The sequence below is a fragment of the Poromitra crassiceps genome, assembly GCF_964638095.1.
Source record: "Poromitra crassiceps genome assembly, chromosome: 6".
Taxonomy (NCBI): Eukaryota; Metazoa; Chordata; class Actinopteri; order Beryciformes; family Melamphaidae; genus Poromitra; species Poromitra crassiceps.
Window position 1 is genome coordinate 43,990,983 of NC_139627.1, and position 22,079 is coordinate 44,013,061.

Genomic DNA, 22,079 nt, shown 5'->3' on the forward strand with positions numbered 1-22,079 from the left:
AAATAAAGGCCTGGGGCCAATATTAAGAGGAAATATGGTATTCTATTAAACTAATAAAGTCAACAGGCTGGTCTCTGGGGTTATCAGGAAGGTTTTTCTATTTGGTCAATTAACAGTGAATTGAGTGTAGTACTGTGCATCTAACTACTTCTACACGGGGGGTCTTTCCTGCTTACCCGGGGAGGGGCTTCCTCTGTGGGGGCCGGCTCGGGCCTAGGCTCGGGGTGGGGCTGCGGGTCAGAGCGTGCAGGTGTTGATGAGGAGGAGGAGGGTGGTGGTGGTGGTGATGAAGATGGAGGGTGATGGTGGGGATCCTGGCTGTTGCGCAGGTGAAGGTTTGCAAAGCTAGCAGCCGGCGGCTCGCTGAAGGAGTGGGAGCGAGACGCGACGGGCGGGGGGGCAGCAGACGAACTGCTCTTTAAAGCAGCCAGGTGGGCGCGGACCTTCCAGGTGACAAAAACACAACACATGCAGGGGGGAGGAGTCAGTCTGCATGCACTCTGACAGGGGCTTTGAGGAACTTTTGGGGGTTCTTCAGACTGCAAACGTAGGGGAGCCCCTCCTTGAGGAACCCCTTCTTAAAGGGCCACATTGCAGATTTCCAACCAGCTTTGTATCATTACAAAATCAGTAGTCTCGCTGGCCAGCCTCCCCTCCCTTTCCGTGAGAAGAGTCTGGCAGCGCTGGTCACCATTCTGGAATTGCGACGCGGGCGGCGCTTAGCGGCAGTGCCCTTGGAAAATAGTTTCCAACAATCCACCTTGCCATTGTCAGCGTGTACCAACGAGCTAGCGTGTAGGTTTCTGCCGTTAGCTTGATAGCTAGTTAGCGTTGTTGTTTTCACTGCGGCGGCAGGGGACTATTTACAGCGACACACAGGGAGCAGGGAGAGGAAGCCGCTCTGATTGACATGGTCGGAGCCAATGACAGAGCTTGTAATAAGCGGGGAGCGGACATTCCGGCAGCGACTGGTAACAGTCGCTCCAATGGAAGAGCAGCTGTAGAGCAGGGGAGGGCTTATGCCAGCAGCCTGTTTCCGTGCGGCCAGACTCCTCTCACGGAAGGGAGGCTGGCCAGCGAGACTACAAAATCAGTAATATGCAAATGAAGAATGTATAACTTCCCTCCATCTTGCCTGGACCGAGAGCTCCCCGTTCATTCAAAGAACTTCTGGACTAAATGTCATAATGATGTCATTTGGTCCATGAAGTTCTGTGAATGAAGGTAGAGAGAGCAATAATGATAGCGACAGCGCTCCAAATGACATCATTATGACATCATTTGAAGTTCTGTGAATGAATGCGGAGCTCTCGGTCCAGGCAAGATGGAGGGAAGTTAAACCCCCCTCCAGTGTATTCTGTCATTTTGAAGAGATTTCATGTGTTGCTGAGTCATGACCTGGCCTCTTTATTAACCACAATGCTGAGTCATGACCTGGCCTCGTGATTAACCACACTGCTCACAAAGTATTTCAAATAACCTCATTTTGTGCTCAAAGTAAAAAAAAAGAAAAGAAAAAAAAGAGGGGTGATATTGTATGACTCAATGGAACGCTATAGTCATACGTCCTGTCATGACTGATATAAATAGCTAGCGTTAGCCGCTCTGGCGTTAGATAGTGTTTGCAGTAGCTACGTTCGTTAGCTACTATGTTTGTCAGGCTCAAAACACCACTGAATGACCAAGTTCTTTTTCTCTTTTTTGACAACAGCGCTGCAGCCAATGATGTTGTGGTACAAGCTATTAGCCTTGGGTTCTTATCAATGTAAGTTCTTTGGCGCAAATCAGATGATGTACAAATATATTAGAACGTTTTCATAGAACACCAACAGTTATGCAGGTAGAAAAACTGACTGGAGGGGGTCTTATAAACTGATTTTATAATGATGAAAAGCTGGTTGAAAATCTGCAAAGTGGCCGTTTAAAGGTTTCACAAACACTTTGTCGGTGAACAACTCCTGGTTTAGATCTTACAAGAACCCCCAAAGGCGACCCTAGTCTTCCGAGTGTGATGGGGGAAGGGAAGGAACACTCACACAAAACGGTACACACACTTGTACCTGTTGTGACTGAGGCTGTACCTTTTAGAGGAGCAGAAAGGGGAGGACAGTCAGCAGCGAGGGAAAATAGGGCAAAACCTGACAACGTCCACTATTTATTCTGACTAGAAATCGGTGCGCTTTGCACGCAAATTTCTAGGGTGGAGACCGTGGAGACTCTGGAGAGGATGTGCCATGGGCGTACTTTTTTGGGGTGTGACCCTTAGCTTAGCAGTCGCATACTCAACCAGAGTTTCTCTGTCTCAAGCCGATTTCTTGTCGTTATCAGTGATGTCTATGTGGGCAATTGCGATGTCATCAGTGATGTCACTCGCACAATTGTGATTTTAGATTTAGCGACCAATTGATGGAAGAAAAGGTGCAGCCCAAGCAGCAAAAGGTATCGTGCTGTACTTTGTTTTCTGAGAGTGAAACTGAACAGGACTGTAACAACAACAGAAGCAGGCAGTGGAGTCTGAGTGGAGTCTGAGACAAAAATAGTTGAGGCTGTCGATGTTGACTCAGTCTTTTTCAGTCTTCAACACTGTCATAATAGGTTTATTATACAGCAGTATGAAATGATATTATGATATGTTATGTTCTCCAAGGATATGAGCATTCAACAACTCTTAAATATCTCATGGCACTGCATGGTGAATCACTTAGAAATTCTCTGCGTTTTCCAGGTAAAATATACAATTTGAATAAAACCTTTTAAAGAGAACCATCTTAGTGTTTTAAGTTTGGTCTCCCATCCAGTTTCCATTCCGTCATTAACTGTTAAGAAGAGTGACATCACATGACAGCTTCACCCATTTCAGGCCTCAGGAGGACTCAAGTCTCCACACCAGTACTGAGCACGGACATGAATTGCATTAACGAGACATGAACCCAAGCTGGCATGCAAACATAATGTGAATATACAGTAGCATACAGTACATGTACACATGAGCGCATACACTGAACACAGCAGACATAATGTGAATACAGTAACATACAGTACATGTACACATGAGCGCATACACTGAACACAGCATGCACACATACAGTACATCAGATCGGCAATCCCCCTTTTAGGGGGAAAACACAAGCCTCTACCAAAGAAAATGATAGAAAAATAACAGAATCAATCTCGTTTATTAATGACCCCAAAACACCATGACATGACAACATATTACAACTCGTCTGGCCATAGAATGGGAAGATAAACCGGAAATATGACTTTGGCCCATCTAAAATCATGTGACTCATGTCATTTACATTACAGCCCAGAGCCAAGTAGCCTACAACGACGCTGGGCTCCACTACAACAGCATTTCATGTCGGAAGACTAAATTAGCAACAGGCGGACACCGGAACTAGGTCAGAGACGGGTCATGAGTTACATGAATTTAGATGGGTCAAAGTCATATTTACGATGTATGTGTGTGTGTGGCCGGCCGGGTTGTAATATTAATTTGTCATGTCATGGTGTTTTGGGGTCATTAATAAACGAGATTGTTTCTGTTATTTTTCTATAATTTTTTTTTAGTACTATTATTTTACATTGAAGTCAACGGGGAGAGGCTTGTGTTTTCCCCCTAAAAGGGGGCGGGAACATGCGCTGCCAGGAGCCGCCTACAAAATGACGTATTGCCGATCTGGTGTATTCGTGGATTTCAGAAATGGTGGCAGCAAACATGAGACAGCAGCTGTATTCCATTGCAGTGTACACAAACAGTAGTCCCTACTCCCTGCTCAGTGTACACAAACAGTACTCCCTACTCCCTGCTCAGTGTACACAAACAGTACTCCCTACTCCCTGCTCAGTGTACACAAACAGTACTCCCTACTCCCTGCTCAGTGTACACAAACAGTACTCCCTACTCCCTGCTCAGTGTACACAAACAGTACTCCCTACTCCCTGCTCAGGGAATGTCGGTTAAGGGAACTTCCCTCCACAAAATCCCTCCTTCGGAAAACACTGCAACATCACCAACGTAAATGAAACCCGCTACTACTAACATTAACTACAGCAGCTAACATTAGCACTGCTAACGTTTGTTGTACAATTGAAAGTACACGGCTATGCTAGCCAAACCAACGTTACTTTAGCTTGCTAGTTCTGATAAGGTCAACAATAGCTTGTTTCCCTAGAGTATTTGATTTATAGATTATTTTAGCATTGTTGTTTTTAGGTAACTTAACCACTTACTCACATCAATAACTTCAGTTACAACCACAATATTTACAGACATTATGTAAACTCCTTTTGTAAGCTCCAACTGTTGCTTTTAGCCTATTATTTTCAGCGATGTGCAATGCCTGATGGGAAATCTTGCTTGTCAACTGGGCCAAGTGAGGAACCGTTGTTCCCTTCACAGTTCCCTTTGAACTGAGCATTTTTGCTCCCTACAGTTTGGAATCTTGGAAACTGGCTGAATAGCCTGTGCAGTCCACTTCGCAGGCAAGTACTACTAGGCAATTGGAACACTGTGAACGCACCCTCTTTTTTCAACTGTTTATGGAGGGAGGATTGACTGAGCATGCACAGCCTTTTTAAGCAACTTCTCATTCACAGCCTGCTGCACTTTCACACAGTTCAACACATTCACACAGTTCAACACATTCACACAGTTCAACACATTCACACAGTTCAACACATTCAACACTGATATTCAAACTGCATCTTCAATTCATAAACTCATTGCCTCAAGAAGAGCCAAATTCACAACTGTGGAGTGGGCGTGGCTTCGAAGGTCTGGAGCCAGGCTAACACATTCCTACATGGAGCTGCACGGTGGAGCTGCACGGTGGAGCCACAGTGTTCTGCTGCTGGCCGCTGTGCAGCTCCACTTGGATTTGAACCAGCGGCTTTCGCATCACATGCCCACTTCTCCAACATCCAGCTCACCACTACGTGTCGCCAATTCATATTCAATCCACCATCACATGTAGGGCTGCACAATACAATCAATTATTGCAATTATGATGTTCAGTAAAATTGCAATACAGTATATACAGACACAGCTTTTCCAGTTTTTAGCAAAGAGGGGAAAAATGATACAGTCAAACTGAGGTGTTACAAGTTTACTGTTTGCTGTGTTTGAACATAACTACCGGTAATTTATAGGCCTATAAGTTGTGCTCAGCAGCAGCAGACAGACTATCAATTTGAGCAGCAACCACTCTGATTAAATAATTGCAGCCTGTGGCAGTTTGCTAATTGTAGTTCATATTGTGACTTTCTATTTGTTTTTACTAACTGTGCACTGTGCAGCCCTAATCAGCGGGTCTTGACGTGAAGCCATCCATCTCTGATTCAGTATACTATAAATTATTTGCACTTTTAAGCCATCACAACCCCCTCAACCCATTTTTTACAAAGTTCAGGCATCTTTTCGATATAATCTAATTTGTGAGACAGACAGTAACAGATTGACTGGTGAAGCCTCCGCTGGAGAGATATGTAACTGCCTGAGTCTCCCCGCTGAAGGCTTTCATCACCATCTCACATTGAACACCTGGAAGACAGACTGTCAAACGTTCAAAATACCACCTGACAAGCTGATCTCATGTTCACACAAACACACAAACACACAAACACACACGTATGCACACTTGGGGGGAAAAACGGTCTGATTTCGTAATAATTGGACATTTGCTGCAAGTGCTCTCTCCTCGATGAGAGTGGGAGGAGAAACCTGTCAATCAAAGTGTTAATCACAGGAGAAAGATACTGTATCTAAACAGGGTTGTGATCAATTCCTTTTCATTGCAATCAAAAGGGAAGATTTCTTTCAGATTAGATGAATAATGACCCATAAACCACCATTAGATGTGTGCTGCTATAAAAAGCCTGTCTGTCCGGGTTGGACTGGAAATTGACATTCTCTCATGAGCTTGAATATTACAGTTTACAATTTCAAACGAGTGAATTGAAAGAGAACTGATGACAACCCTGTGTGGAGGAGTCCAACAGCAGCAGGAAGCTGGGTCCATTTTCCAGAGGAAACAGCCTAAAGGAGTGGAGCTGGAAACATGTGAGCGTGAGATCAAAGAGTTTAAACAAACAGAAGTCCTTCATGAGACTAAGCGAGAGATGAGAATAAACAGAGAAGGCACAAATAGACGGGCAACTTGTAGAGGCAACAGAGGTGGGCAATATTGCCACAGACAACTTGGACAAAAAATGTATGTGATAATTCAGTGTTCAGAGTTATAACCAGTACTTTGCTGGCTCGTGTGATATTTTTTTACCAGAGCAAAATAGGGGGGTACGGTGGTTACCTGTGGCTCCACGGGCCGGTGCATGGCGGGCCCCTCAGAGGCAGCGTTCCCGTTGGGGTAGGAGGACTCGGAGCGGGGGGGCGGCAGGGGGGGCTGGGGGGGTTTGGTCTGCGCCGCCTGGGGAGAACCCTGGATGTTCTTACGGTACCGCTCGTCAGCCTGGGGACACACACAGGGCAAGGACACACACACACACACACACACACACAGGGTAAGGAGACGCATACACAGACAGAAATAGACATAGGACATACACACACAGACGCACAGAAACGTATGGCAAGGACATAAGACACACATGCAATAACACACACACACCCACGCACGCAACATACACACATACAGAGAGGCAAGCACACAAGGACACAGACACACACAGACAGTAGCATTAGTGGTTTGAGGACACAGCGGTGTGTGTGTGTGTGCGTGTGTGTGTGTGTGTGTGTGTGTGTGTGTAAGGACAGTGTGTGACAGAGGAGCAGTGAGTGGACAGAAGCGATCAGTTTGTTAAGTGTCCCAGCAGAGAGGCTGCTGTATCACAGAGCCAGCAGTGGTGCACGCACTCGCACGCACACACACACACACAGCGGGGACAACACAGTGCTCTGTGCTGCTGCTACAGCCTGATTACTCCCACAGACCCTCTATGATGACATCACTAGGCACTACAACCAGCAGAGAGTGCATGCAGCTTTCATGACAGCAAAAAGACAGAGAGGTTAAGACACACATCGAGGTCCAGGACACTGATTTATCTACTGAAGGGGTTTGTTTGAAAAGGGCGCCCGTGAAATTAAACTCAAGTCTTTTCAATACCATTCATTCATTGATTTTCAAAAACTTTTGAGCCTACGTCTTATTTTTCCTCAAATTCACAAATTTGCAAGGATTTTCAAGGACTGCAGGAACCCCTGTTTGCTCAATTTACCCTCAGGGATCAATAAAGTTATTTTTCAGCATGGCTGGTCCCAGAAGGAATTGAACCCCCAACCTCCTACCCAATGAGATACAGAGGGAATATACATTTTGGCTGAAAAGGAGCTTTATCTTTAATTGGAAAGCGTTCCGATGGTCAAAAGAACATACTGTTACACTGTCACCTGTCAACATTTGAATAAAATGGAAATTCTGAAATATGTTTTGATTAAATTTATTGGTGCAAAAGTAACTACACTTCATAGCTTTATATATACTCTGTGTGTGTGTGTGTGTGTGTGTGTGTGTGTGTGTGTGTGTGTGTGTGTGTGTATATATATATATATATATTTATTTATTTATTTATTTATTATTTATTTATGCGCTATAAAATTAGGACAAATTCCCTTGCGCCCCATTTCACTCTGAGCCCACTATGCAACATAATTTGGGAACATTCCAGTCTTGGTATGGTCTTGTTAGGCTATATGAATAATTTGGGAAGATAGCTGAATAATGGTCTTGTAAAACTACATAAATATTAAACAAAATGGGAGACATAGTATGTATCTCCATTAAGGTCTTGTTACACTAAAGATTTGACATGCAATTTGTGAACACGGTAGCTGAATGATGGCCCCAGGGGCACTGTATGAATATATAAACTACTCAGAAAACACAGAAGCTGTTGTTGGGCCTTACTGCCGCAAAACAATGATAGCTCAGAGTTGGAAGGCTCCTCATAATATGCCTTTTGAACAATGGCCATCTTCAGTTGTTGACCTGGCTGTCATGGAGATGTCGATGGCCCGTATGCATGACGCTAAACTAGAACATATTACGGCGTGGAATGCATTTATTGAAGCTGTGCGTGGGGACCATGGACGTTGCCATGATAGCTAGGTTGCGTATGTCTTTTTTGTGCTAAAGGGCATATATAGTACTGTGAGCTAATGTCTTTGTAGGTTTGTGGGTGGTGGGTGGGTCCTGCGGGCCGGGGAGGGGGATTATGTTTTGAGTGAATCTACTTGTGTATGTGTGTGTCTAGGTTTTATTTTTTGTATATGTTTGTGTTTTTTTTGTTTCTTCTTTCTTTGTTATGTTAAAAAATGATAAAAGAAAAAGGACACAGAAGCTTTGTTGGAGCTACAGAAAATCCAAATCCAAATATGCCTTCAAAGACAACCTTTTTCCCCCCACAGCGGATTAAATATTAACATTGTCTCCAGAATGTAAAGGGATATATTGAATCGGGAAGAGGCAGTGTGGTGAAATGTCTCACGGAACGGAGTTTCTGAGCCTGATTCACTCTGGCTGCGTCCCTAAGAGGAAGCGTATAATGAAATCAACTTTTGCTCTATTTTCGGCAGTGGCAAATTACAGGGAATGGTGAGTACAGTACATTATTATCCAGTACGGGTTCAGGATATAGATGCAGGATTCAGGCAGGAAAGGGAACAGCTACAGGTCAGGACTCAGAAAAACAAACACGTCTGAAATCTAGACCCCCGGCATCTTCTCCAGGGCTTCCAGATTCTGCAGCATCCATGTCTTCGCTACTCCATATCACACCTGCTCAAACTGCATTTACAGATCATTCTTGGCATTGTCCTTAGTTTACCAGAGTAAGTATCTGATGGGTGGGGTTTAACACATCATCACACTTCAGACAGTGTCAGTGGAAAATTGGATGGCGTGATAAGGTGGATTTGTTTCCAAATGTAGGTTACTGTGTCACAGTCAACTGTCTGTCTTTAGCCCTAGTCTCTACTCCAAAACACTGAGTTACTGTGACACAGTCAACTGTCTGTCTTTAGCCCTAGTCTCTACTCCAAAACACTGAGTTACTGTGACACAGTCAACTGTCTGTCTTTATCCCTAGTCTCTACTCCAAAACACTGAGTTACTGTGACACAGTCAACTGTCTGTCTTTAGCCCTAGTCTCTACTCCAAAACACTGAGTTACTGTGACACAGTCAACTGTCTGTCTTTAGCCCTAGTCTCTACTCCAACACACTCAGTTACTGTGACACAGTCAACTGTCTGTCTTTAGCCCTAGTCTCTACTCCAAAACACTGAGTTACTGTGACAGTCAACTGTCTGTCTTTAGCCCTAGTCTCTACTCCAAAACACTGAGTTACTGTGACACAGTCAACTGTCTGTCTTTAGCCCTAGTCTCTACTCCAAAACACTGAGTTACTGTGACACAGTCAACTGTCTGTCTTTAGCCCTAGTCTCTAATCCAAAACACTCTGAGTTACTGTGACACAGTCAACTGTCTGTCTTTAGCCCTAGTCTCTACTCCAAAACACTGAGTTACTGTGACACAGTCAACTGTCTGTCTTTAGCCCTAGTCTCTACTCCAAAACACTGAGTTACTGTGACAGTCAACTGTCTGTCTTTAGCCCTAGTCTCTACTCCAAAACACTGAGTTACTGTGACAGTCAACTGTCTGTCTTTAGCCCTAGTCTCTACTCCAAAACACTGAGTTACTGTGACACAGTCAACTGTCTGTCTTTAGCCCTAGTCTCTACTCCAAAACACTCTGAGTTACTGTGACACAGTCAACTGTCTGTCTTTAGCCCTAGTCTCTACTCCAAAACACTGAGTTACTGTGACACAGTCAACAGTCTGTCTTTAGCCCTAGTCTCTACTCCAAAACACTGAGTTACTGTGAGAGAGTCAACTGTCTGTCTTTAGCCCTAGTCTCTACTCCAAAACACTGAGTTACTGTGACACAGTCAACTGTCTGTCTTTAGCCCTAGTCTCTACTCCAAAACACTGAGTTACTGTGACACAGTCAACTGTCTGTCTTTAGCCCTAGTCTCTACTCCAAAACACTGAGTTACTGTGACACAGTCAACTGTCTGTCTTTAGCCCTAGTCTCTACTCCAAAACGCTGAGTTACTGTGACACAGTCAACTGTCTGTCTTTAGCCCTAGTCTCTACTCCAAAACACTGAGTTACTGTGACACAGTCAACTGTCTGTCTTTAGCCCTAGTCTCTACTCCAAAACACTGAGTTACTGTGACACAGTCAACTGTCTGTCTTTAGCCCTAGTCTCTACTCCAAAAGACTGAGTTACTGTGACACAGTCAACTGTCTGTCTTTAGCCCTAGTCTCTACTCCAAAACGCTGAGTTACTGTGACACAGTCAACTGTCTGTCTTTAGCCCTAGTCTCTACTCCAAAACACTGAGTTACTGTGACACAGTCAACTGTCTGTCTTTAGCCCTAGTCTCTACTCCAAAACACTGAGTTACTGTGACACAGTCAACTGTCTGTCTTTAGCCCTAGTCTCTACTCCAAAAGACTGAGTTACTGTGACACAGTCAACTGTCTGTCTTTAGCCCTAGTCTCTACTCCAAAACACTCAGTTACTGTGACACAGTCAACTGTCTGTCTTTAGCCCTAGTCTCTACTCCAAAACACTGAGTTACTGTGACACAGTCAACTGTCTGTCTTTAGCCCTAGTCTCTACTCCAAAACATTCTGAGTTACTGTGACACAGTCAACTGTCTGTCTTTAGCCCTAGTCTCTACTCCAAAACACTGAGTTACTGTGACACAGTCAACTGTCTGTCTTTAGCCCTAGTCTCTACTCCAAAACACTGAGTTACTGTGACACAGTCAACTGTCTGTCTTTAGCCCTAGTCTCTACTCCAAAAGACTGAGTTACTGTGACACAGTCAACTGTCTGTCTTTAGCCCTAGTCTCTACTCCAAAACGCTGAGTTACTGTGACACAGTCAACTGTCTGTCTTTAGCCCTAGTCTCTACTCCAAAACACTGAGTTACTGTGACACAGTCAACTGTCTGTCTTTAGCCCTAGTCTCTACTCCAAAACACTGAGTTACTGTGACACAGTCAACTGTCTGTCTTTAGCCCTAGTCTCTACTCCAAAAGACTGAGTTACTGTGACACAGTCAACTGTCTGTCTTTAGCCCTAGTCTCTACTCCAAAACACTGAGTTACTGTGACACAGTCAACTGTCTGTCTTTAGCCCTAGTCTCTACTCCAAAACATTCTGAGTTACTGTGACACAGTCAACTGTCTGTCTTTAGCCCTAGTCTCTACTCCAAAACACTGAGTTACTGTGACACAGTCAACTGTCTGTCTTTAGCCCTAGTCTCTACTCCAAAACACTGAGTTACTGTGACACAGTCAACTGTCTGTCTTTAGCCCTAGTCTCTACTCCAAAACACTGAGTTACTGTGACACAGTCAACTGTCTGTCTTTAGCCCTAGTCTCTACTCCAAAACACTCACTTAGCTAACTAGCCAGCAAACATACTCATGTTAATAGGAACATGCTGTTAACGCTAATGTTAACGCTAGCTGAGCAGATGCTATGGTTAGCTAGCTAACAAGCTGACATCATCTAAACATGAAATCAATCAGTTGGATCAGTGATAAAATGATCAGTTCCCAGTCAAAAAAAGCACAGAAATTAATCATCAACCTGTTGAATTATGCTGACAAGGCCAGACTGTATATTGAGAAACAACCAGCTGTTCACAGCCTCGGTTTGCCTTGAACTGACCTCTAATATGGCCGCCAGAGGATGCGTTTCATCACCTGCACTTCCAAATGAATTCCTTTGATCATCTGAACGTTCTGGCACTTGTTGCACTGTCGTATGTAGGAAGCCCCACCCACCTGGTACTCCAACCAGCTTAAAACAAACACCAAGAATCATTATGCAAATACTGCTTGCCTGGTCTCACCCACCGGGTGCGAAATGGGAACAGCAAGGTGTCAGAAAGAGAGCCAGGGATTCACACTGAGGACTAGTGAGACGGCTCTGTGTCTTAGTAAGTCATTAGCATGGAGGCAAAGACAACGGCGAGGCTAATTAGAGTAGCAGAAGTGCCCTCGCTGAAGGAGAGCATTTCACAGTAAACTGTCTCTTCAAAGTGATGCAGGCAGGAGATAAACGCCCTCTGTAGGAGTTTGGGAAAACGTCAAATTATCATATATATGTCAAGGCATTTTGTAGAAACGCCACTTATAGGCCAACGTAAAGACCCTGTACAATATATAGCAATATACAGGATACAGAATGTAAGATGTCTAATCTATAGAATCTATATACAGTATGATATTGGATACTTGGCGATGCCAAGTAAACCTCTTGAAATAAGACGAAAGTTAAATGATCCCTGAAGGGAACCCAAAAGTGACCTCTACACACTATCACTATGAAATGTATGTTATGGTGGGAGCCATGAAGAAGCCAGAATGAAGGGGTTGGTTCTTCGGACAAAAAGCGATGGTCGTGGTGGCACCTAATTACTAAGCAGCCATGAATACAAAATCTCAATCAATCCAATTTGTTAGCGTTAGCGGATATTGTGTGTGTGCTTTTATTAGCATTGGAGGAGAATAACAATGGGCAGCAATTCTCTTTTTCTTAAACTGGTTGGATTTTGAGGGATTCTAAATTTGGAGAAATCTTTTGTGCTTGGTTGTTGCCTTTTGGTCACAAGAGCCAAGGAATCTAGGCTTGATTAGGAAGGAGGCCTGCCGTTGTTTGGATATTGGACTAAAGCTGTATCGTGGACCTGTTGTACTACTGGATAAAGCGTTTGGAAAGCAACCTTGATGAATTCTGCTCAGTTAGCTAGGCTACAAAGCAGATGGCACCCGCTCACCAGCAGCTACCCATCGTCATGTACAGACAGCAAAGCCCGAGAGCAGTGGGAGTGAGTACACACTACACACAAGCAGAGGAAGCATTCTACAGCGGTCAGTATCACGGCAGCGAGCTGCAAGGGTTCACCTCTCTGATTGGCTCAGAGTCAGGGGCGGGGCCTTGGAGTTCAGGGGCCGGTAGCTTGGCGTCTGTCGTTTTCTCCAGACTGTGATTTTGTGGGGACTTGGTACTCTCGAAGTCAACGTTCTGGTGATTTGCCGTGTCCGGATCGAGGGTCTGCGTGGGATTCTCCCGGTCCAATCCGACGTTCTGATTGGGCTTCTCCCTGTCCGGATGAAGGTTCTGAGGGTTCTTTGCCTTGTCCGGTTCAAGGTTCTGGGGGTGCTTTGCCCTGTCTGATTCAATGTTCTGCAGATACTTTGCCTTGTCCGGTTCAATGTTCTGTGAATACGTTGCATTGTCCGGTTCAAGGTTCTCTGGATACTTTGCCTTGTCCGGTTCAAGGTTCTCTGGATACTTTGCCTTGTCCAGTTCAAGGTTCTCTGGATATTTTGCCTTGTCCGGTTCAAGGTTCTGGGGGTGCTTTGCCCTGTCCGGTTCGAGGTTCTGGGGGTGCTTTGCCCTGTCTGGTTCGAGGTTCTGGGGGTGCTTTGCCCTGTCCGTTTCAAGGTTCTGGTGCTGTTTTGCCCTGTCCGTTTCAAGGTTCTGGTGGTGTTTTGCTCTGTCCAGTAAAAGGTTATGGGGAGGTTTGGCACTCTGTTGCTGGGCTGGTTTGCTGCTATCCAGAAGCTTGTGTTGCTGGAGTGACAGCAGGTAGGCCTGTTCCTGCTGCAGCTGTTTCTGGAGCTTCTGGGCTTGGCGCTGCTCCTCAAGCTCCCGCCATTTATACTCCTGAGTACAGGGAGGGGGAAGTTGAGCCAAGCCACTGACACAAAGACTTTGGGCAGGTTGCACTATTGACACCATATTGCTGCTCTTTTATCAAGGTCTCCATTAGCTGACACCACAGCGACCGCTAACCTCCATGGGATCCGCAAACCATTCACACCTATGGGATATTTAGAGTCTCCAATCCACCTGACCTGCAGGGAGACCATGCAAACTCCACACAGAAAAAGGTCCTTCTTGCTGTGAGGCAACAGTACTAACCAGCTCCTTCTCTACAAATCAGTGCAAATACACAATAATAATGCTGATCTTCATATCATCGTGGTGAGATGCTAGGTGTAATTTGCAGCAGCAGGCTTGTGGAGCAAATGTGAAAGCCATAGTGCTCACATTTTTATCTATCAATTGTTATTCGATCTTAGAAAGCGTTAACTTAGAAAGCGTCAACTATTACCTTGTGTAAACTGTCCATTCATTGGTATTTCTGTGCATTGCATCACTTCATTGTTCATTGTCCTCAATGTACAATAACATTTTTGGAGAACATAATGGTGCTATTAAGAGATCCAGGGCCTAAGCCCAGGCAAGAATTAAGCTACATGCAGTTTAAATTAAAATTAAAATTAAAAAGCCCTTTTTTGGAGGGCTTCGTAGTATTGAAAACACAACAACAGTGGTTTTTACAAGTGTATTGTTGTGTTGCTTTATAACCAGAGGTTTTCTCCATGTAAGGTAAGAGCGCGTTGGCTCAAACATGTGTGAATTCTCTTTAAGTTAACCAAAGCAATTTAGCCAAAGCAAATGTGTGAATACTTGAAACTAGCGATGACTCTAGCCAAGTGTGAAAGCCAATCATGATGTAAAGGAAACATGTATTTTAGCCTGACGTTTCTGAATGATGATGGCGTTGTGGGAAGTGCTGAGACAATGACAAAGTGATGGTGTGAAGCGTGGAAGGCGGGATGTGAGTGGTCATATCCTTTCTTTATTTGACTATCCTTCATAAGCCCAGGAGGAACTGAGTCCATTAACAATGAAACACCATCAAGTCCAACAAACCCCACAAATAAGCAGAAGCCCCGTGCTCCGCCAAACCTGGAACATCTGGAAAGAACACTTCCTGCTGGATGAGTTGTTTCCTGGCGACATCATCACTAAGGGCCCGTAAACATCCCAACTTCCAGGCGAAAAGCTGAGGATGGTTATTACGTTTCAACCTCAATATTTAACAGCTCCCCTTGGATCTACAACAGTCCTAAGTTAGACCCAATTATTTGATTGAGTTCAGATTGGAAACAAAAACAGATTCAGGAAAGTTTGTGTAACGGAGGGATAATGACTACCTCCATTAGAAAATTTAACAACCTGGGAGTTGGGGGAAACATTTTTCAAACCCAGCGACATGGGATAGAGAAACTGATGGAAATAACATTTGAGCAAATACATTTGGAGAGATAAAGAGAGAGAGAGCAAAAGTCAGAGCGAGAAAAAAATATTTAACTCAGACAAAACATAAATGACAGAAGGACGGACACATTTCTAGTTTTTCCTGTAAAAAAATACTAAACTGTAAAGGTTTATAGTGTGGAAGCAACACTCACCAAGAGCATGGCCTGCTCATGAAGCAACTGCTGCTGCAAGATCTCTAGGTGCCTCTGTTCCTCTTCCAATTGACGACGGATGTACTCCTGTCAATCAAACACAGCCCCGCCCCGGCCCCGGGAGTTCAATACCAGACCACATCACATCTTGTTTGAAAAAACCTCTAGGTAGAAAACCCTGAGATCAAGTGGGAAGTGTACAAAGTGTACAACTTGTTGTGTTTGTTTAACGCAGTGGTTCTCAACGTTTGGTCCGGGGGAGGGGGTTCCAGGGGGTCCCCAGCAAAAAAGGGGATATTTTCCCTATATTCCACCTATAAGTAACACAATGACAGAATGTATGACTATTTTGTTCATGGGTTTCATACACTTTCTGTAATAAAACATCTAAAAGCAAAAAATCTTATCAGATGGGGACCCTGCACAAAATCACATGAAATGGGGGTCATCCGTGGTCTAATGTGTGTCAGTTTAGGGGTCCTTGATGTGAAAAAGTTTGAGAACCACTGGTTTAACGGATCAGACAACAAGATCTAAAAGCTTAAGTCATGGTTCTCAACGTGGGATCCGGCGACCACCAGGAGTCCTTGAAGGGGTTCAGGGGGTCCCCAGCAAATTGATCAACTTCAGTAATATTTCATTTACAAGAAGTGAACACAATTAGAGAATGTAGAAGAATGACTGTTTTGATTATAGTTTCTCGTTATCTCTCTACTTGCAACACAGTCATGTAATTCTGCTCAAAATCATATCTAACAATAAAAACATTCTCGGATTTGGGTCCGAGAGACAAAATCTCATGAAATGGCGGTCCGTGGCCCTAATGTGGACTAAATTAGGGGTCCTTCATATGAAAAGGGGAGAATCACTGGCATAACTCTGGTTTACGGGGAGCAAACGCATGGAAATTCCTAATAGAAACAGCTGCTTTCTGTCAGGTGGATGTCGTCCTGGCTCCTACCTTAAAAAACAATGGGATCTCTTATCATAATTATGCGGACGACACACAACTTTACATTTCATTATCACCTGGCGATTATGGCCAAATTGACTTATTAATGGAATGCATTCAGCAGGTTAATGAATGGATGAGCCTACATTTCCTGCAATTACATAAGGAGAAAATAGAAATAATTGTATTTGGTCCAAAAGAGGAGAGACTTAAAGCATGTACACACTTTGAGTCCCTCTCACTTACAACTAAAATCCAAGTCAGGAACCTTGGTATAGTTATTGACTCTGACTTAAATTTTCATGGTCAAGTCAAAGCGATCACAAAATCTGCTTTCTACAAATTAAAAAACATCGCAAAGGATCAAGGGCTTCATGTCCAAACATGACCTTGAAAAACTGGTGCATGCATTTGTTTTTAGTAAACTGGATTACTGTAACAGCAATTTCACAGGCCTTTCAAATAAATGCATAAAAAATTTGCAGCTCATTCAGAACGCTGCTGCTAGGATTTTAACTGGTACTAAAAAACGAGACCACAGTCACTGCACTGGCTTCCTGTGCGTGAAAGAATACAGTTTAAAATCTATTTGCTTGTTTATAAAGCACTAAATGGCTTAGGGCCTAAATATATTAGCGATCTCATCTCATGCTATGAAACTGCCAGACCCCTCAGGTCTTCAGCTGCTGGCCTCCTCAATGTTCCAAGGGCTAGAACGAAACATGGAGAATCTGCTTTTCAATTTTATGCACCACGAGCATGGAACAAGTTACCAGATAACCTTAGATCAGCTCCGACACTTCACTCTTTTAAATCTGGCCTCAAAACTGTTTTATTTGATATAGCATATAGATCTTTACTGTGACTTTTTTTTTTTTTTTTTATTACTCTTACTATTTTACTATTGTATTTCCCACCTCTGTGTTTTTATTGTAACTTTTTTTTACTGTGATTGTAATTTTTTTCTGATGTAATTTCATGTGTTCCATTGTTGTATTGTTTTATCTCTTCTATTTGTGTAAAGCACTTTTGAATTGCCTTTGGCATGAAATGCGCGATATAAATAAAGTTGCCTTGCCTTGCCTACCTGTTCACGGTCAGCCCTCCTCTTCTCGTCATCGGCCCTCCTGCGCTCCTCCTCCTCTTTCCGGCGTCGGTCTACGTCCTCCATGCGTCTCTTCTCGTCCTGCTCGCGGCGCCGCTGCTCGCGCTCCTGCTGCCTCCTCATCTCCCGGTCGCGCCGTTGTTGCTGTGCGCGGCCACAAGGGTGGCGACAAGGAGCAAGGGTTAGTGACAACAAATATAAAAGGCTCTGTTCACACACTGCAGCTTAAATTGGCCCAATTTCGATTGTTCCCATCTGCATGTGACAGATCTAATGTTTTCTAATCAGTGTCGACAGCAAAAAGGTGCATGGAGTCGCATTTGATCAATTCCAGTCTGGACCACATGGATATGTGGCACAAAGTCAGATCAGGACGCATGCAACCTACATGTGCTTGGGTTTTTGAACACTAACCAGAATTTTTTTCATGACAATAAGTAAATCTTACGTCATTCTTGACTCGAGACAACAATCATAATTTTGGCACCACAGCAGCTTGGTGGAGCAACATTAGCATGCAGGACAACAATTGATGAGCTGTTGTTCAGGTTCAGTGGACCCAGACATTATTGATAATGGTAAGTATATTTGCAGAGCACAAAATGCTATAGAAGAAAAGAAACTGAACAAACATATCAGCAGTCAGCTGTAATGACGGACTCATTCAGCAAACTCCACACTAGTCATACTGGACTGCCAGCAAAATAAACACTGCCTTTTCTACAATAAAATAAGTTTCTAAAATGTTTCTAAAATCATTGAGATAAATAATTCTCGTTAATAATCATGATCACAATATCAAGCAAAGCATGAGGTTGCCACACTGGACATCAAATTCAATGACTTTTCAATAGCTTGACATGACGCTGGTCTCATTTGGCCTCAAACGGTGAAATTATTCATTTTAAAACTGCAGCTAAGTAACTGAGCCATATGGATGCATTTTGATACTGTATTTTAATAATAATAATTTAAAAAAAGTACACTCAATGCCATCCATTCATTTTCAAAAACTTTTAGAGAGTCGCTTTATTTTGTCTCAAACTTTCCAGGACCTCCAGAGCTTGTGGGAACCCTGGAAATAATCAGCAGTATCATTTTCTCAGGCCTCATCCCATACTTCCTAAACTCTGGTTCCATGTTGCTTTGTAGGAGGGACACAGGATGGCAGGCATGTCTATCCAGGATACAGACACCTGGTCCATTGGAGAGTGGAGAACGAGAAGAAAAGGCAGACATTGGATCAGCCGACATGTGACAGGAACGAAGCCTCTCTTTGCCTCAGAGCACCAAGTTGTCATGATGCGCTGCCTTACGACATAATCAGTTAATCTGAGTAACATGTTAAGTCTGACTGGCAGTTATCGAACACTTGGCTCTCAAAGCAGACGAATTAAGAAATGACACTAATCTGTGTCCGTCATCTGCTTATGAAAAGGTGCGGGGCAGGCCGCGGGCAGGCCGCGGGGCAGGCCGCGGGGCAGGCCGCGGGGCAGGCCGCGGGGCAGGCCGTGGGGCATCGTCTATCTACAGATCCCCAACAGTCTTCCAGAGGAGGCTGTCCATCAAACAGGAGCGCACATGTACACAGCAGAGTTGAGCTGGGCTCACAGGATCGAGCCCCCTGCCTGCACATGTACACAGCAGAGTTGAGCTGGGCTCACAGGATCGAGCCCCCTGCCTGCACATGTACACAGCAGAGTTGAGCTGGGCTCACAGGATCCATCCCCCTGCCTGCACATGTACACAGCAGAGTTGAGCTGGGCTCACAGGATCCATCCCCCTGCCTGACCTGTAAAGTCTATTTTCATCTACAAGCAGTGTCATGAATCACCAGGGAATGTTGTTGGAAAACACCAAGATGTTGTTTTCTCACTAATATGTGCCTTCGAGGCGTACATACAGTTATTCATCATCTCTCCATGAGCCTGCTGACGGGCTAAACATCTTCAGTTAAACATCTTTTGAATGTGAGAAATGCTTTTTGTATACTTTATCATCCTGTATCATCTACATTTAACCCATCCTATAGTAGGTATCTAGAACTGGGAGCAGTGGGCAGCCGCAGTGCAGCGCCTGGGCACCAGCTCCACTTCAATTGCCAGTGCATTGGTCAGGGGCACTGACAGGAGTATTAACACTAACACTAACATACATGTATTTGACAGGAGTATTAACCCAAATATACATGTCTGAAAGGAGTATTAACCCTAGCATACAGTACATGTCTTTGACAGGAGTATTAACCCTAACATACAGTACATGTCTTTGACAAGAGTATTAAAGGGATACGCCACTTTTTTTGTCATTTGCCATATCCCCCCCACATAACCAAGGTACACCATGCCTTTACCGTCACTGTCGGAGCAGTATACAGTGACCTACAGTCGTGAAGTTAGTAAGCATCGCCATATAATGATGCCAATGGTACACCTGTTCAAAATAACCAAAAACACATTATCTAATACCGCCAAAATACATGTTGTGCTTTGGGTAGTCACCACGAGATATATTAATTCAAATCCGGAGAAATTATATATATTTTTAAGGTAAATAGATAGCCGGAATTACTTTATAAACATGGCCACCAGGTATACGCCACAGCGGAAGCGCTCTATACAGGCAAACAAGGAAGTAACTCGGTGTGGGGATTTACGGTACTCCGAAAATGATGTTTCACGTAACTATGGATTCATATTTCCTCTCGAGGTGAGCGTCATCATTCTATGACATCAGTGGCCTTCTTTTCAGTGACCAGGGCTTATGCTAGGCTTATGCAATTTATACACAATGTTGTATATTAACTAACGTTGAAACGTTCTATTGTACAGGGACACCATCAGCCCTGCTGAACAGCTCTGCGTTTGTCTCAGGTGAGTAGCTAACTAAAATGTGAAAATTGCCTTTGTTGATAAACATCATGACAGTGTGTCTATGCTAACATTAGATAGCAGTTTGTCTTTCTGGATAGATAGATAGAAATATAGCTAACTAGCTACCTAGCTATTGGTAGCCTGTGTGTCATCTCATTTCATTTCAGTTCCAGCTAACATGTTCTCCTCATCTATTTTGGTCTCCTCTTTCTCTTCGAGTCTCCTTCCCTCCTCCCAGAGATCTCAGTACTGTCTGTCAGTACTCTCTGACTGACTCTATAATTGTCTGTTTCTGACTCTCTACTTTCATTTCCCTCTCTCACCAATCTGTCCTCTCTCTCTCTCTCTCTCTCTCTCTCTCTCTCTCTCTCTCTCTCTCTCTCTCTCTCTCTCTCTCTCTCTCTCTCTCTCTCTCTCTCTCTCTCTCTCTCTCTGTGTCTCTCTCTCTCTCCCCATCCAAGAGAAAGACACTAATAGACACTAATAGAAAAATACCACAGCTCAGTGAGATAACGGCTAATTACAGCAAGGATTTTCCAACGTTTCCTCTGGGGATGCCAATTAATTTGAACTGATTTTGCAGTCTACTCTCTAGGTTTATCAGACACAAATCGTGTTTCTAGACCGCTAACCTTCTCGACAAAAGTATTTAATCCAGCCTTCATTACACAGAAGCTATGGCTCATTGCAATAGGCAATAACTTCGGCTGCAGAAGGCCGGACTTTAGTGTCAAAATACAACTTGTCCTCATACTTATCCGGCTAAATCACAAATCAGGGCTGCAGAGAAGACCGTTGCATCTTTCCTAATGATGACGCTGCCGTAGATTCGCCTAAAGTGACCCATTGGGAATATTTTGCAGGTCCAGAGAAAGCTGGGCTACGTTCAAAGCTTGCACCGCTGGGGGCGTCCCGGGCCGGATGCCATGTGACCGTGATAATTCCCCCTCTCTCTCTCTCTCCTAATCGTTACTGTCTATCTCTACTGTATTACACAAAAAAAGAACATAGCCCAGAAAAAAAGCTTGCAAAGCATTTTGTGAACAATACGATATGTTCACAGCCTCTGAGGTGCATTTGATCCCGTTTGGGGTGTGTGTGTGTGTGTGTGTGTGTGTGTGTGTGTGTGTGTGTGTGTGTGTGGGACTGTAACTCCGAAGCAGCAGTGACGTATAGAAACAGCTGATTGGAAGCCATCATCAGCGCACCATGGCTTCACAATCAAACCAAACTGTGGTCTGGGGATCTTATGGGGTCGTTCAAGATGCTCTAAGGGTCCCAAGCTTCAAGTGGTTCAATGTCAATCATATTTAATTGGCTATAAGATAAGTTATCATGACTGTTCTGATCAGAGGTTTCACGTTCCCCCCTGTTATAAGACCTTCTCAGCTGAGGATGCCTTTAGACAAAACCTTAACTCATTGAGTGCCATGGACGAACATGTTCGTCATTTCAAATAGTAACGTAGAGTGCCAAGGACGAACATGTTCGTCAATTGCGTTTTTTGACGGTGGGGCGTCGATCAAAGCCTTCTGCCTCTCCTGTACAAATATTATAGCTATTGGAGGTCTATAACCTATTTTACAGAACCCTTAGGTGGCGACAGTGCTCTCCAGATTACAGAAATGTCAGGAATACACAGCCTGAAATAGCCGTGATCAAAGTGAACCCGCTCATGCTGCAGCCCAGAGCCATGTAGATTGTTCTGGCTGCAACTGACGGGGGCTGCGAACACAGTCAATCCGCGCACACAACTGAGCCCTTCTGCCTCTGTCTATCTGTCAG

General features: G+C 44.1%; 1 protein-coding gene across 1 annotated transcript in view; it reads right to left on the minus strand.

Annotated features, from left to right (window-relative positions):
* The window catches only part of LOC310779060 (mitogen-activated protein kinase kinase kinase kinase 4-like), a 161,626-nt gene that overhangs the window by 31,173 nt on the left and 108,374 nt on the right, over positions 1 to 22,079 (minus strand). Inside the window, 4 exon segments of the mRNA XM_083639557.1 lie at positions 177 to 443; positions 6,309 to 6,467; positions 15,365 to 15,451; positions 17,404 to 17,565. Of these exon segments, the coding sequence (XP_083495683.1) occupies positions 177 to 443; positions 6,309 to 6,467; positions 15,365 to 15,451; positions 17,404 to 17,565 (675 nt within the window).